Source organism: Colletes latitarsis, chromosome 14 (assembly GCF_051014445.1).
Source record: "Colletes latitarsis isolate SP2378_abdomen chromosome 14, iyColLati1, whole genome shotgun sequence".
NCBI lineage: Eukaryota > Metazoa > Arthropoda > Insecta > Hymenoptera > Colletidae > Colletes > Colletes latitarsis.
Window position 1 is genome coordinate 24,197,426 of NC_135147.1, and position 18,171 is coordinate 24,215,596.

At 43.6% G+C, this 18,171-nt stretch overlaps 1 protein-coding gene across 2 annotated transcripts in view; it reads right to left on the reverse strand.

Moving 5' to 3' along the window:
- The window catches only part of LOC143350286 (uncharacterized), a 186,778-nt gene that overhangs the window by 91,675 nt on the left and 76,932 nt on the right, over nucleotides 1-18,171 (reverse strand). For both annotated transcript variants that reach the window (XM_076782291.1, XM_076782289.1), the window contains one exon: nucleotides 13,630-13,750. In XM_076782291.1, the coding sequence (XP_076638406.1) occupies nucleotides 13,630-13,750 (121 nt within the window). The remainder of the gene's footprint in view (nucleotides 1-13,629; nucleotides 13,751-18,171) is intronic.

Consider the following 18,171-nt stretch of genomic DNA (forward strand, 5'->3'; position numbering starts at 1 on the left):
GAAACTAAAATCGTTATATCTCCGGAACTAATAGAGCTATCGACTCGCACAAACGCTCATTTTAAAGGGCATTTCATCCTCTACCTAATGATCATATCACCTACTATAATTTTTGCTATCTTCTATGTTTATTTTGACATTTACTTTGACGCTACATACCCAAAGAAGTTTCAGCAATTCCTACTGATCGTACGACTAGTATACGATAAAACTAGATTATAAATTGTTTATTTAAGTACAGTACTTTTTCTTAAATAAGTATTTTCTCTAGAACTAACTACGGTATCGACATGGAACGAAATTCGTTTTCAAGGGCGTTTTATCTTCTATCCGATGAAAATTAAAAATTCTTTTAACACAAACGAGAAGGATATCTTACGAATAAACATCGAAACACAAGTTTCTATACATATAATGCACAAATTATAAGTACGTTGCCTCGTAAAAGAGAGAAAGAAAGACTGGTCATTTGATCGATCATGGTATTAAATTGTTATTTTACAATTACTTATTTTAATTTGTAATTTGTAATGTGCATTCTCGTTATTATCCAAGAATGGTAAACCCGTTAAGAATGTCTTCCTCGTAACTGTTTGCCGTGGCTGGTATCGATAGCTCGGCTTTAAGTTCTGTATCAAACTTGCAACAAAAGCGAAAGGAGTTGGCCTAACCCGATAAAACAGCCAAGGCAGATGTAAAGCACGGCTCGTTCGATCCAACGAGTCGTATTGTCGTCGCGTTTCGCTTTCGCGCCAAGAATCCGACGATCTTGTCGTGCCACAAGAATACACGTGTCCTGTGCACCTGTATCGTGGTACCAGTCCATCGACTACCCATTTCACCACCCCCAGTTTCTCACGTAACGCGATACAAGTTGCCGTGGATCGTACAGGAGGGAAACGAGTCATCCAACAACGCGTTAAAGATGCGTTTATTCAAGCATTTTGACGAGAACATTAGTCCCCTTTGGTAATAAGAAATCTTAAAAAAAGATTTCACGAAAATCACAAGAAAAGAAATTTTTCATATCTTAAAATCTTTATTAACATAACCCCATAACTATCGACTGCAATTTTTTTTTTAATAATAACAAGACTGCGGATCTTTATGCAAATTCATATTTTGAAGTTTTGAAGAGAGTTGTCTCAACCTTTAAATATAATAATTCGTACGTTACTTTAAATATTTCTTACATTTTTGCATATTTTGCATCCCCCTTTCGACGCCTCTGTTTCGCGTTGTCGAGCAAACCGCGACACGAAAACCCATTGAAAATCATTTTCCAAAAAATGATTGCAACCCTGACCACGGATTCCGTGCATAACGGGGGTACAACTACGCAACCTTTTCATCGCGACCGCGTTATCGCCTGCGGTTACGTTTTCTGGTCCGGTGTGTATCGGTTCGATTAAAAATGAAGACGCGTAGAGTCTTTGGTGATTTTGGTGGCTGGTGGCCGAGCAATCGGATATAACCCCGTTGCTCGCCCAAACCTGTGTCCATACTCGTGTTTATGCGTCTACACGCGTGTACGAAACCGTTGTATAGAACAATCTCGTTCTACGTGTAGTCGAGCTCCGGGGGAGGGCCTTTGTGCACAGCGTTAACTACACAGAGGCCAGTAAATACGCGATTAACGCGGGCACAATGGGGAAGATGTCTTTAGAAACCACTGTGAAACCAATACGACGCGTCTTTCTCTATTATATATCGCTTATAGCTCATACAGGTGCACGCTAGTACCTTCTTTATTCTGCGAGTGCACCTATGGTCTGTTCGACGATATGGACTTCATCGCGTCTGAATTATTAAGACTAATTCGCGATTAGCGACTACGAAGCTTCAAGGATTATTTTAGAATTTTTATAATCGCAATTAGAAGTTGAAGTTCCCGTACTCGCCGCCAGAGGGCTACGCGCTTGTTTCTCTCGCAAGCGCTCGACTGAACCTTCCGTTTCCATTTTACAAATATACTATCCTTATTGAAGAGTCCACTAACATACCCTAAACGAAACTCAACACCTACCAAAGCTACAATGTTATAATCTCAAACCCAACAAGAAACAATTAAGATATTCGAGTGGATTGAGTTCGCAAGACACACTTTTGTACCAGTACTGATGATTCTTAAGATGAACGTGGCACCGGAATTTGTTCCATCTTTCGTACAGCGGAGGTGTGAAGACCAAAGGAATTCCTTTGCCCGCTTTTTACCTAAAAGCACGCGGTGCACAAGCACGGGGGACAAGGTCGTTGCAGACTTGTGCCAGAAGTGCTAGACACGTGGTTTATCGTGCACCTTAGTCAATGAACGGGGGAATACAACGGCCGGAGTGAATGAACCGAATCGTGCCTAAAGTATATGCACGCTGTTCGACAATAACGATCGCCTCGACGTGCACCGCGGTTTTGTTCGGAACGAGGACGGTCGGGAACGATGCTCTCTCCCTCTCTCTTGATTGCATTCCCTTTTATCGGATCGGGGAATCTGGACAAATTGAACGCGGGAGGAGGAGGGAGCCAGATAACCCGATGACGTTCGAATTGTGAGTTACGACAGCGAAGAAAAGCGTGCACACAGCGAATAGAGTGGTCGCGCTAAATTGAACTGGTTTAAAGGCGAGCACGGATGGCTTACAAGCCTGTTTTCCGTGGAAGAATTAAAAGGTCGTATTGATATTTACACCCCCGACGACGGGTCACGGAATTATTCCCGATGAAAAGATTTTTTTACGGACCGACGAAAACGTAAACGATCTCCAGCTTCATTTTTATGGTTATTATTACTTTAATAGTCCATTTTATGGACGTAAATTTAACATCCGGCAGAATAACGCGATTCTATCGTAATAAATATTCGTAGAAAAATATAGGGGACTATTTAATTTAGGAATTCTGAATATATCGGGGATGAAAGGATTAACGATGGAAGATAAAGCGTCGGGACGAACGCCATTAAATAAAATCACAGGATGAAATTTTTAAATCGCCCATCGTTTCGTATCGTACGCACCGATGTTTGCCCGTCGACGTCACGCAAACGTGGCCAGAACGCATAGAGTAAACACGAAGAAAGCGTTTCAAAATACGATTCATCAAAACGCCCAAGTGTATCCAACGGTGCTCCACGGACGTGTGCGGGAAAATCAATCAAGCGAATAGCAAGCGAACGATCTTCGACTGGTCCCGCTCGAGAGGGGAAAATGATGGGGGGAAACAAAAATAAATAAAAAAAAAAAATAAAACAGTCTCCGCGTCTCTATTTGTTTCACGTTGATTGATCGAGAGATCGCCGGCTCGATTCACGGACGAGATTGTTGGGAGGAACGGCACGTGGCGAGTTAAATACGGTAAACGAGCGGGGTGACAGGCGCCGCGAGGTCCGGTTTACTTTTTCTCGTTTTACGTTTCCTTCCTTTTTGTTTTTTTTTTTTTACACCGTATAATGCACGCCTCGCATTCCCCAACTGGAACGCGAAAAACGTACCGTTTCCTCGAACGTGGAGATTTTTTTCAATTACGAACACAAAGAGATTTAGATTTCAAGAAGAAAACAAATTGAAACCGTAGAATAAAATTTTAATCAGGAATGTTTGATCATTTTCTAAAAATAATATTTTTATCGCTGACTCTTATCTCGTCAAGGGCAACCGTTGATCCATCGGGTCGGTATGCATCGATCGTCCCGGGGATCGATCGATCGTGTCACGTGGCGGGCGTCACGCGCGCCGACAAACGTGATCGACGCACGCTCGATGCAACTGCACCACGCGTGACTTTTGGTTTCGTTTCGTCGTCGACAACGTTGTCTCGATCGTGTACACGTGTCTGGCTCTCACGATGCTAATCGACGATGAAAAGAATCGATCTCCTAACCGTGACTATGTTTTCTCGATAAATAAAAACGGTAAATGATGGACAATGAATTACTTAAAAAGTTTCTTGCCAGACTAGGTAGCCAATTTTCCTCTTTTGGGCTGGCTAATTGGCAGAGAAAAATAAAGAATTGTTATACAAGAATGTGTCTTCGAGGGGAAGATTCGTAAAGACTCGTACAGCATGTTTTCAATTTGATTGCATCTGAAAATAGCCTTCTCAAGCCTGAATACGAGTGCAAAGGGTTAACAACTTTGCGTAGATACACGAAAAAGACTTAGAATAAATTCATCGAGTCTAAGAATAAAAAGTGATCAGGAACCGATCGCAAGATTGTATTTTGCTGAGGGCAACGACGCCAGTAATAGTAATTTTTACGTTTTTTCACGACGTCGATTACCGAAGCAATTACCTTAAACAGTAAAAAGTGTACGAAACGTGTTGGCGCGCTTGCTTATTTAATCGGTCCGTTTTGCCCGTAAAAGCGGACGCAAACGTCCTTCCGTGCGATTACGGAACCTCACCTGTTGCGAGCTATCACTTCTCGCGGCGATTACGTAACAATTATTACGACAATCGATGACCGTTTTATCGAGGTCGTGGACGGTTGCTGAAATCGATTTATCTGGATTGCGTTAAATGCACACGGGCAACTGGTATCTTGCTTATTCTCGAATGTTTCCGAGCTGGATGCTTTGCTAGTGGATTACGCGTCGAATCTCATCGTATACCAGCGACTGAAACCACAATCGAGCAAATTTTATTCCCGAACAACGAATAAAAAGTTCAGATTCGTTCGTAAACTAAAGGCGATGAATACTAATTTACGAACGAAACGTGCTTTATTAAAATTTCTTAACGAACGAACAATAAATATTCAAGCCAACGGGATCCAGATTTTTGGAAAACTCAAATTAGAGGAATCTTCTTCCCTTGAAATATTTTCTATTAGTGCAGGAAATGTAAAAAATTTTCACACAATACTAGGCCCTGGTGCGTCAGAATGACGTTCGTAAATCGTTAAATATCTCCCGCAAAAACGGAACAGTTAACGATTTACGATTGTCATCGTTCCTGATTCGCGAACAAGAACAAAGTCGGAATTGTTTCTCACACAAATCCGTTAGCGAGTAACTGTTGTGCCAACACAGTTAGAAGATTAAAGCGTAAACACCTAAAAGGATCATTACGCTCCGTAACACCACTGGCTTATGTCATTCGTGCTCTATACGTGGCTGATGTTTAAAGAAACGGAAGTCAAATGCTGTTAGAAACTGTACACCTGTTTACAGATACTTCGTAAGCAACCAACACAAACGAAGCCTCGAGTGAGAAAATTTTATCTTCGAATCTCGATTCGTCTTCTCGATCGTGCACGGGGATTATTAGTCACGTTTGCTTTCTTGATTACTATATTCTTAGCTATGTATCGACCACGCGTTAATCGATATTATTATACATATAATAGGATCGTCGTGTAAGTGTTGTGTAATAAGCTCGCGACGGTGGAATCTGTGTTGTCATCATCCACTACGGTTGACAGGTCTCTGTTTACTTTCCTACGAGAGACACGCGAGCGACGAGATACGCGCTTGTAATACGTCAGAATCTAATTATAGAGAAAAAAAAATCAAGCCCCGTAGTAATCCCATTTAAACTGACATGCACGTCGGCCTACTGAATGAAATGATTCATAAAAATTGTTTTGAAGCGAACGCCCGGCCGCGCGGTTTTCAGAGGCTGTCGCCAAGACGCAATTACCATCAGGTATTCCGCTGGCTGGCGTGTCATTAATCCGTTTCGATTGATCGATAAGATCGATCGTACGAGATCCAGCGGCACGTGCCTCTCGATAAACACGTTGGACGATTTACGCGAAAGATAGTCACGATTTTACCTTTTCTTGCACCGTACACTGTCCTCCGCGAGACCTTGATTGCATAATTTTCTAGTCGAGTGGCTCGAATCGCTGAATAACTTTGTATTAATTCCAACGCGTAACTAGGACTGTTTACTACCGTGATTCAACTGCTCTATTAACGATCTACGGAAGCAAATTATCGAAAGTGAATTAAAATAGTCGTTGGAATTGCTGTTTCACCCTCGGTACTCGAACAGCCATTTTGTATATAAATAGCGTTGTATTCTTCGAGATATTATACTCTTACGCTCGTCCATAACTAGGCGATAAAATGTATACATAATCTATAATAGACGTATTTCATAACTCAAACATCTAATTACAATTCAGAGACCTATAATTGTCCAGGCGTGAAAATTAACTAGAAGCAAGATAATAATACCCATCGTAGTTCTTCAAAAATAAAAATCTAAATAAACTATAGTGCATAAATGAATATAAATTTCGTTTACATTTACGAGTGTTAAACATATTAACATAGATAATAACAGAAATGGTATGTGTACACTTAAAATATATCTGCGATATTTCAGTGTACATATCAATGTTTCTTGTCAAACAAGCTTATTAAATACAATTTTTTTTTAAATATTCCCAACTCGTATCAACGAACAACTTAATGTAGATTGGAGTATCGAAACTCTCGTGTATTCGATAATATTGGAATCTGTAGAGCATGTGTAGACTCTCGCAACTGCGTGCAGGTTGTAACGTAATTTAGTTTCGAACTTGTAGATGTTGTAAAACGCGTGCATAGTGTTCACTAACCAGCACTAAATTAATATTGCCTGAACTGCTCTGGATAGTCATCGCCTTCTAATACGATAGCGCAACTAGTTTAGTAAATTTCATTATTGGAATGGTATCCTTTTTGCTTTGGACATTCGATGGATACGAATTTCTGCGAAATGTAAACATTGTTTCCTCGTAATGTTACCATCTTTTGTTTGAAAAATATTTGAAAGGCCATAATAATCTTTTCTATTAATGAAAATCACACCTTTCGGGTGAAAATGTCTGGCGATTCACCCTGTATATTCGTATAGATAGTTGGAGACAATGCTGATGACGATTCGCGACCTTCCAGGCAAAGATAAAAAACATGTCGAACGTTCCGACCTGTAGCAGTAATTGAGTCATTTACCATATTTACCGTCGCGCGTGCCATTCCTTCCGACTATCTCGATCCGGATCGATCGATCGCAAACCGGATTAATAGTATACCGATGGAACGTGGAGAAACAATCGCGCGAGACTAATCGACGAGATTCTTAATTGATAGAAGCGCCCGTATCACACTATTAATTACAGTTGCTAAAGAACAAGCATTTAGAACCTTTCGACTCTGTTCTTGACTGGATAAATCTACTTATTAATTAATCTGCGGAGGCGATTGCGTCGTAATAGTTTCTAACGCGCCGTTTTAATACTACTTTAGTCGAAGAGAATAACTAGAAAGAAATTATTAATAGAGACTGTGAAAAATGAAGAAACGTTAACTTATATGTTGTAACTTCGATTTGATTTTCAGATTTGATGAAATCAGTTGCAAACTTTGATTTCTTTTAATTCCGTTCGAATATTATACTTCTTTTATAAAAATTATTTGTTGTTGTAGTACTTCGATGGAAGAAACTCGTTTCTCGTGAAACAGATACTTCAGAACTTTTATTAGAAAAGGTTTCATGAAATAAATAAAATTTCATATCTATAATACACCGTAGATAGTGGCTTTAATGACATTATAATATCGTATTATCGTAGTATAAATATCATTCAAACTGTACGAATGGAAAAGCGATTGGAGAACTTTTTTGCTATCGATGAAAAAAAAATGTTTGTTTTCATTGCACAGGAACGTTTATTTTGATTTTTTATAAATTGTATTTCGAACTGGAACTTTTATTTATCCCTTTCCATCGAAACTTACGACGCAAGAACTTTCCTTATAAAAGTTCCGCTTGAACTGTTTCAACGAAACCTATTGAAAAAGTTCCATAACTGTTTCAACCCTTGATTCAATGCATTGTATCATAGACTGCTGTGTATCTTATTTCTCCGTAGCACGCGTTTACTTACACATAAATTAATTTCTCGTTTATTTCTTTATGATTCACTTGCATCGCTTCAGGTTTTACTTTTAAATGTCACAGGGATTAATTTAATTTTCTATACACAGATTTAGAAGAGTTAAAAGACGGGGAGGGGCTATCAAAAATTCCAGAAGTTACACCCAAATAGAAACAGAAATTTCTAAATTTCGATGATCGACACTTGTCGACAAATAAAGAAATCGTTCGAGATTGAAATTCGGATGAAAAATTGTTTTATGAGGGGAAAAATTTTAATGCGAAATTATACAGACCAAAATAAGACGAAAATCAAGAATACCAATTTGTCGATGGAGGCTTCGTTAAAAAGTTATTAAAAATTAAATTCAAAAATTTCAAATCGTTTTGGAAAAATTATTTTTGGTTGCAGGGGTCAATTACAATCATTTTTGGTCATTACATATACCCCTGAAATCCTATTTATTTTCGAGAAAAAAATTCGAGTAGGTACAGAAATTTTTAGACGAAATTAAAAAATTTCAAATCATACTAAAAAAATTATATTTAGTTACAGGAGTCAATTACAATCATTTTTGGTCATTACACATACCCCCGAAATCCTACTCAGTTTCGAGAAAAAAAATTCCTTACCGAAAATATCATTTCTGGCCAGAAATGTATGCTTGAATTTTCATGCGAATCTTTAAAACGTCATAACTTCTGAACGGATTGGACGATTTTAATGTTTAAAAAAGCAAACTACGCGTATTTTAGTGGGGAATATGTAGAAATTCTAAAAATATACGAAAAGTTGGTCCTTGACCCCGCAAAATGAGGAAAACCCCATAAAAATGGTCCAATTTTCAAACAGCCATAACTCCTACAAATGTGAATATATTTCAATGAAACTTTTTTCTGAAGTAGTGCTCATAGGTACCTACAAATAAGTATTAGACAATTTTTCTGTAGGGCGTCAAACAAAATGATTAAAATTGAAAAACGAATTTTTAAGAAAAATCAACAAGAGGTAGGTGCCTAAATTTTTCGACGGAAAAAAAATTTTCAAATTGCCCTGAAAAAATTATTTTTAGCTAGGGGGGTCAATTACAATAATTTTTAGTCAATAGATATACCCCCAAAATCCCACCCACTTTCTAGAAAAAAATTCGAGAAGGGCGGAACTTTAAACGATAATAACTTTTTAACGAAGCCTCCATCAACAAATTGGTATCCTTGATTTTCGTCTTACTTTGGCCTCTAGAATCCCCCATTAAAATTTTTCCCAGGGGTGGCAGAACACTGTATAAGTACTCTACGATTTTAAATCGATGATACAGAACAGAGTGAAAGATACGTTTTCAAAGACCATTTTTGGAAATATGTCAGAGACTTTGCCTCTACGAAGAAGACTGTTTCGCTGATAAATCGAATACGAACGTTAGGCGAATCACCCTGTATAGAAACGGCGCCGTACGCGTTGCATTCCCGAACTGGATTGTACGCGGATTCTATAAGGTTACGCCCTTTTTGTGACGATTTACTCGCCTTGTTGGCACGCGTACACGCTTCTTGCCGCCGGCATAGACGAGCTTACCCGTATTGCAAGGTGTCGGATTAAACGGCCTGTCCTTTCCACCCGATGGAGACGTTCTTCCATGCTCGATTATGGGATTGGACAACGTACACGTCTGAGAATGGTTTCAACATGAGCTAACTAGTTGGAACTTTAAGAGAACCGTGAGAACGAAGTGCAGAGACTTTTTCAAACGTTCGCTATAGTTGCAACCGGCGCCATTCTGGAGTTTTACGAGTGTATAAAATAAAAAATAATTGCACGACTTTGTCGTATATTGGAAAAACAAAATTTACAAAAGCTATTTCGATCGTCTATAGCCAAGGATCACCAACATCACGCGTTAAAAGTTGGAGCAAAGTTTCTGCTGCAACGTGAAACGCTAGTGGGCATTCATTGCATTTTCCTGATAAAAACAAGACCAAACACGGCATAATTCCTCGTTAAAGCTCATTTTTTATCTAGTAAACACGTTCTAAATCGAGTCGCGTTTCGTTTGATTTAATAAAAATAAAGTTTCACTGGCGTGTTACCAACAATTTTTACCAACAACGAACGAATTTTATAATCGTAAGTAAGACAAGTAGCATCGAATTCTGGCATTAACGATCGCGTTGCACTAATCCGGGTAAAATTCGTAACTCCTGTCCGAAGAATGGTCCGCGCGCGGTCGTACGGAGTCCAATTCGATACGTTCGAGCGGTCAAAGGGAACCGTCGACGAAATCCGGAGACCGGCGACGGTAATTACACAGAAACCCGCACAGACTCGCGTTGCACGTACGGTGGCACGCAGCACGATATATGGTCGCAACGTGAAACTGATACGGCGCGTTTTCGTGACAAATTGCAGGTAATTACGGTCGCTTATGTAAACAGAACGTAAATCGCTTAAAATCGCCGTGCATTAAGACGCGGAAACTTCGCCCCGCCGCGGCGGGGAAAACCTCCCGAGACCCGGGGGAAGAAGAAAGAGAGAGAGAACGAACAAAGGATGAATCGCGAACACGGTGGCCAGTAAACCGTGGCGCTTCTTCCCCTTTAATTGATGCGAGGCTGCAGCGGGTCCGAGAGAGGCGCGAGACTCGGCTTGAAATTGAAACGCTGAACGAGCGAGCTATAATTCACGGCTCCGGGTATAATAATGTTTGCCTCGTTCTTCGCCACGCTTGTATGCGTGTCTTTCCGTGTACCCGGCGCGTTACATCAGCCCCCGAGCGTCGCGAGCCTGTGGTCGCGCTCAGTTTACACGTACGAGCCGCGAAAAAGCCGGCCAAGCTTCGTTATCCATTCATAAATCCCATTAAAACCATTCAGAGTGCCCCCCTCGACCTTCCCCTTCTCTGCTTTCCACCTTTCGCCTACCCCCTGCCCCGTTTCTTCCCACGCCGCCCTCGCCCCCTACCTCGTTTAACACGCCCCCTTGTCGCCTCGGTGCGCTTACCGCCTCGCGATCCGCGGCAGGACATAATCAAGTCGTTACACCTTCGCTTTACACGCTCGTGACTCATTTGTATCACCCGTCCTGGACGAAATTGACGATTTTTCCCGCGGCGACAACTTCTGATCTTTGCACAGTACATACTGTCTCGGTTTGCATGCTGCAATAACGACCTCACTACTATATTCTCCTTTTCGTTTGGATAACTATTCGTTGACAACTTCTAATCTCTGCACGGTAGATGCAGTTTCGTTTTGCAAGGTGTATTAAAGATATCATTATTCGTTGGCTTCTTTTAATCTCTGCACAGTAGATGCAGTTTCTTTTTGCATGCTGTAATAACGACGTCATTATTACTGATCCTTTCCCAAACTATTCGTTGACAACTTCTGATCTCCGTGCAGTATATGCAGTTTCCTTTTGCATTGGAGGGAAGGAAAGACGAATCGTAACGAATGCAACGTAATCGAGCCGCGTTTTCGTTATCGAGGCGCGAGAGGGAACGCCGTTCGATGGAATAAAAGGAACGGTTATTAATCGCGCGACTTGGCAACGAAACGTATGTAAATATAATCGGACAATGTAATAGGTATTTCGCTCATGAAATATTTATGCCGTACCAGGCGCGTGCACCTGTGGCGAATGGTGTAATTAAGTTGTCGGACGGTCACTTTGCGACGCTGGTTTTTCATTTCCGATCGAGAAACTGGTAGGCGTTTTCTCGGAACGAAAGCAATATCCCCTTTCGCGTGCAATTTACGATCCGGATTCGTGCTGCCTGTAATGATCGATATCGCCCGCCCGCCACGATCAAACACGACACCCCCATGGAATTTCATTAATCCTCCTTGTTCATCGAACGCACCCAGTTATTTCGACACGTTCTCTAAACCATAATGGGGACAATTACCGTTTCGTTATTACGGGGCATTCAAGGATTTTCTCTGACTAGGTACGGGAATCCGGATGACGCGAAACGTAGTCTAGATCGGAGACGAGTAGCGTTTTCATTCGATCAACCCTTCTATACTGGGACGTTTTTAAATTTGTGGGGTCCTGTGGATGACTAATCTTATACACAGAACTACTCTGAAATCTAGAGAGTAGATTTTAAAAGCATCCAACACGACTCCACAACCCGGAATCCAAACAGTAATTTCCGTGTTTAAAAGTAGTAAGACTATAACATGCTTCATCTGAAAATCACAAACGGATTCTACCCCCTCGGTGGATCGTTACAAAATGATTTTGATCTCGAAGTAACAAGTCACCGAGTCACAATGTTGGATAACCACCTTTCTATTGATCCTCGATCCAGCTGAAAGGAGCATATATATATTGTATATATTAAATTGCGATTATTTTCGTTCCATAGTCTAATAGGACTCCGCCAAATATAGGACTCGAATCTCGATCGGAAATACAGTTTTCCAGCGAACGAAGGATGAGGGTTCGAGTCAAGGTCCGAGCGATCCGATCGACGTTTCTTTCTCTAAAAAAAAATTCCGCCAGTCAGGATTATTATATCGTGTCATCGGAGTCCCGTCAATCACCGGGGGGAAGAATCCATCAAAATCGTGGAGAGCGAGATCGAAAGTCCGAGCACGAGGCTCGTCGATGTCGCGAGCCACTCGCTCGCTCGCGCGACCAAAGTTCATGACGCGTGTCGTCCTCGTTCATCCGTCGGCCCGTCTATCAGCGGCAACGGCCGAGTTTTACATATTTTCATCGATGTACCCGGGCACCGAGGTGTGTTCTATATGCTTCGATACGTTCGATCGTATATTCGACGGGGAGACAGGCGACCGTGCCAGCCGCGCCCGTACGAGCGTGTATGCATCCACCCGCACACGGGTCCGCCTCTCAAGGACACGCGTGAGAACGCGACACGAACAGTACCCGCACACACGGAACGGAGGACATTTACCTGAAAAGGGGGTAAACCGTCGAACTGCAGGTGTGTCCTGGCGCTGACGTATCCGCAAAGCTCGTCGGTACACAAAAGTCGACCCATTTTCCGTCTTTCCCCCGCGGAACGCTCCGTCCTCCTCGCCCCCAGCTGATGCACCTTCACTCTCCCTGTCCGCCTTCCTCTCATCCTCTAACCACCAGGTTTTTTTTTTATTTTTTTTTTTTTTTTTGTTGGTTCATTCGCCTACCCACCGGTACGAGCCGTCACACTTGTTGCACGACAGAAAGGGAGAGTGAGCGGCCGAGGGTGACTGAGAAAGAGGGAGAACGCGGACGGTGTGTAAGGCAGTGTATATAAACGACGACCGCAAGGCCGCGATTGATATCGGACTGTCGAAATACGAGTACCGTGCATCGATTGTATCGGCGACGTACGTGTGGTTACGTACCGAATGGTTCGAGGCAACCTCCATGCATTGGAACTCGGATCCAGCGATACGTAATTTTTTTATACGAGCTCCAACCCTTCGATACTAACGGTGACTGTAATACTCGCCGCCAGAGGGCCACGATCTTGTCTCCACGCGTCACGAGATCTTTATTCAACCGACGCAAGCTAATTGCATACTGTGTAAAACCAAATCCCGGAACTATTCAGATTCGTAAAACGTGAGGCGCTTAAAAGTATACGAAAAATAGAATAGAGTTTTATGAATATTTCGAGACGACCAGTTTGCAATGGTTGCCCGAGTGATCCTGTGGACAGAATCCGCGGGAATTCCCCGCGAAACGGGAACGCAAGACGAGAGAGATAAAGCAAGACGAGTGGCTTGTTTGCACGCGCAATGCATACTTACCCGAGAAACGTCCCCGTCCTCTTCTCTCCGACCCTATTTGACGGCCAAATCGAGCAGCACGAGACCCGGCAGCAGCAGCACGTGCTCCCTGCCGCATTACGAACCGTCCCAGGAATGCGGTCTGCAAACATACAGGTTAAGGGACTCGTGAGGCGGCGAGCTCGTAAATCACTCAACGATCGTGTAATCGCCGGGTTCCGCATATACTCGCTAAACATCGAGTTTCGGTGGATACGTGTGTGCGAGAGCGCGCCGTTTACTACGCAAGAAATCATTCCGAACCGTTCGCTCCCGCAGCGGTTGCGGAAGGTAATGGATTCGCGTCACCGTGACTTATTTATCGACGACCGTGAAACTACGTCATTATTTACCATCGAAGAATTCCGCTTTCTCGGATCGTTCCCACGTGCGTTCGACGTCCTGCGATCGGTGACGCGGCGATGACGCTGTCGAACTGCTGCGCGCGTTTCCCTCCATTTTCGAACGTAACCTCGATCTTCAGCGCGAAATTCCCTATACACTATACTTTCGTCTTTGGTAACTTTTGTACAGAACTACTTTGCTGCTTCGAATAGTTAACGAAAATTGTCTGGAGTTTTGTTACTTTGGAGTTCGAGAATACACGCTCGAAACAATTTCAAACGCAGAATATGCCAAATACGAGTATACGAAATATTTTGCAGGGACTTAGTACAGCGTCGAAGAATTAATTTTAATTATTGACTGGAAAAGAAACGTTACGACTGATTGCAATCCACCGGAAGCGAATCTGACGGTGAACGTCTGGTAAAGTAATTGACCAGCCATCGAAAACGATAAACGAAATTATAGTAGCGCTAACGAAAGAATAATCGTATAATTTAGTTGAGTAAAGTGTATCGTTCAACCTACTTTTTTAATCGAGGTCATACTGATTTCACTCTAGCAGTTGCTACTTACCAGTCGAGAGATAACCCTCGTGCAACCGTAAACCGAGTTATTTCTGATCCACGAACGTTAAGCTGCTACGTTTATGACGATTTACGAGTATTATAAAACGCTCTGTTATTGCATTGCATAACGGACCGATTGTTTAGTTAGTTTCTAGCTGAGAGAAAGTTCGAGTATCTTTAATCATGATTCAGGGTAGCAAATAGATTATTGCTAGTTAAAACAAGTAAGATGTGATGTTTGCATTGAAAATGACACCGATTAATTTGCTATCTTGAGATCACTTTTCAAAATTCATCCCCTTCAAGATGATAATTTATAATAGTATTATAAATCACGTTCGAGCAGATTTACACAGCGATCGTTCTAGGGGTGGTAAAGATCTATACGACGACTGGACCCAGTACGCGAGTGGCTAACGAGCGATTCTAAAATTTGCAAACCGCGCCTCCGATCTCGAGGGACGCACCAGTACCTCCGAAACGTCAACGACCCCATCCATCTCTCGCGAGAACGTTTCGATCCGCCCTTGAACTCGAAATTCCTACCTGGCACCGCAATAATACCGCCTACCGCCGAAAGATCCGAACGTCCTCGGCCGCAAACTCGTTCCAGGAAGCTCCTCCATCCGGACAGATTCGAGATGTTTACAAACGCGGGAGGATAGGATAAGCTAGACGGGTCTGAAGACACGGAAAAAGGGGGATGCAGGGGGATGCGCCGGATAGAGAGCGAGGTAAAGAGAGAGAGACAGAATACTCGAGCAAGGGATCCGAGGAACAGCAAGAATAGAGGTTGGAGATGGAGGTGGTTGAGATCGTGGGAGGATGAGGCGAAGGAGAACGGAGCAGAAGGCGCAGTTAGACGCGGAACGGAACTGGAACGGAGCAGAAATGTTATCATAAGCGTAGTGAACTTGACCCACTCCACGGAGTGGGCTCCTACAACCACCACGATGATATGAAGTTACGGGCCGCTCGTGCGAACCCGTAACACGATAACAGCTGTTGCATACCTCTCGATTCGCGGGACAGCAAAAGTTTCGACGATCGCGTGCCTCGCGCGCACAGTCGACGCTTTTACTCTCCCTCTCATCCTATTTCCCTCTTTTGCTCTCGTTCTACCCGCTCGTTTTTTTCTCCGACTCTCTGTCTCTTTCTACGTCATCGCGTTTTCTCCGCCTTTTTCCCCGCGACCACACACACACACACACACACGCTTGGCAAGTTCGCGTACACGCCCAGCATCCACGCGTATTCCATCCACGTCCGTCACACGAGCTATCGCACGTGCCCGGAACGACTTCGGCAGATAAGTGGAAGGGGTAAAAAAGTTGTTCTTTGGAAACCGTACGGGAGTGACTCGTCGTTTTGCAACGCGTCGATGAATGTCAGCCCTTACATCGACGCACAAGGTATACTCTTTTGTACCATTTTGGTGCTCCAACGGAAACCGTTTCTCCATTCAACGTTTAAGGTCTTCGTAGGTAATCTCAAAAGTCTCGATACCTACGTTGAAATACGAACATCGTTGGTAACTCGATTAAAGAGTAAAGAGTCTAGACGAGAACCTTCACGCCAAATTTGATACAGAGCGACGTTGAAAGAGCATCGCTGAATCGAATTGTTCGCGCCTCGTCAGACAAGAAGCAGGCTGTTGCTGGACCCAAAGGAGCGAGAGGTGTAAATATTTGACGCGAGTTCGATCGCGCGTGAATAAACGTCGAGTTTGTCGATTTCACGGCAAAGACAAAAGCCCGAAGCACGGGTTGTTCCGGCGTCAAGTGCAATAACCTCTTTGGCGAACGGATCCCGAGCGATCGTGTTCGCTGGTACCGCGGAGAGAAAAGGACAGAGGAGAGATTGAGATCTTCGCGCGGGTAAGAAAGTAAAAGCGAAACTGCTGGAGTCCAGGATCCCCCGGAGGGGCCTGGACGAGACGCGAGCAACGGTCCAGCCCGGTCAAGAGGCACGCAGAAGGACTCGCGAGTCGAGGGACACAAAAAAATTGCGACGCAGAGGGACGAGCCGATATCTCAATAAGACATCGATGGCTCATTAGTGACACAAGAATGGTTCTTCGTGCCTCTTTTACTCTCTATCGCACAGGAACAGGTCAGTGGCGCGCGCACAAAGCACGAACCACTTTATCGTGCACCACGCTTCATCGCTCGCTACGGCTTCCTCTCAGCCCGCCCTTAGCCTCCGTTCGTCTTATTCTTTCTCCCGTCGCGATAAACTTGACCCAGTGAAAAACGGAACGACCGATCGAACCGTTTCTTTTTCCCTGGTCTCTCCATTGCGGTCTTCCCTGCCTTCACGTGACCGCGTCAGCATCACGTGCGTCCTTCGTTGCACACGTGCACTTGTACGCGCTCGTGTTCTCCGTTACGTCGAAGCCTCCGCGAGGGGGAAATGGGAAACCTCCATGGGGATCCCCGTTTCATCGTGACATCTAGCTAATTCACGCCTTGACGAAATGTATCAAGGTCATCAAGGTACTCGTACATCAGTCGTATCGTTTTCAAAGACGTGCAGAGGTTGGGGCTGTGGCGTCACCTCGCGTACTCGCGATCAGAGGGCTACGCTCTTGCCTCCGTTTGGCCACCCCTAGGGAAAACTTCAATGGGCGATTCTAGAGACGAAAATCAAGAATACCAATTTGTTGATCGAGGCTTCGTTAACTCACGAAACAAAAAATTTCGAATCGTTCTGAAAAAATTATTTTTAGTTGCAGGGGTCAATTACAATCGTTTTTGGTAAATAGATGTACCCCCGAATTCCTACGCATTTTCGAGAAAAAAATTCCTTACCGAAAATATAATGTCTGATCATGAATACCTGAATTCCCTGTTTCATGCATATATTTAAAATATCATAATTCCTGAACGGATTGAAGGATTTTAACGTTTCAAAATGCAAACAACGCGTACTTTAGCGAAGAATATGTATTAAATGCATTAATAACGGCGTTATGACCTGAAACAATTGTACAGACCACCTCATACACGCTACGTGTCGCGCAAGCACAATGCCAAGCAACCAACTTCGAACAAACGGAAGTAGCAGTGTCTGGTCACGGAACTGGACGGTCGAAGGGTTGCAGGAAAACACGAATTAACAAGTGGCCGCGACGGGGAAAGGAAAAAGAGGGGCAGGGTTCGACGCGAAAGAGCAAATTCACGTCGATGTTTACAACCGTGCGTCCCGATAAGCGGGGACCGGATTCCTACGGTGCACGGACATCGCGATAAGCCCTTTACCCTTTTTATCTTTCCACGACTACGCTCTCGTTTTCCTGCTCGGTGTCCCCTCTCTCTCTCTCGCTCTCTCTCCGTCTCTCCAGGCTGTCGTGCCACGAATCTGGAGCACGAGGTATCCGCTAACGAACCGTGCAAACGTGTCAGCGTGCACGTGCGACACTCGCTCTCTCGCACGCGCGCGAAACACAAGGGCGATGCACACTGTCGCGTGCACGGAAGTGCGCATAAAGCATACACAGATACGCGTGCACAGCGGTCGACTGTAGTTTACCTCGAACGAGGCAAGTTCACCTACATTCGCGCCGGGGTGGCGGCGTAACGCAGAGGGAGAAGATTAAAGAGGGACACCG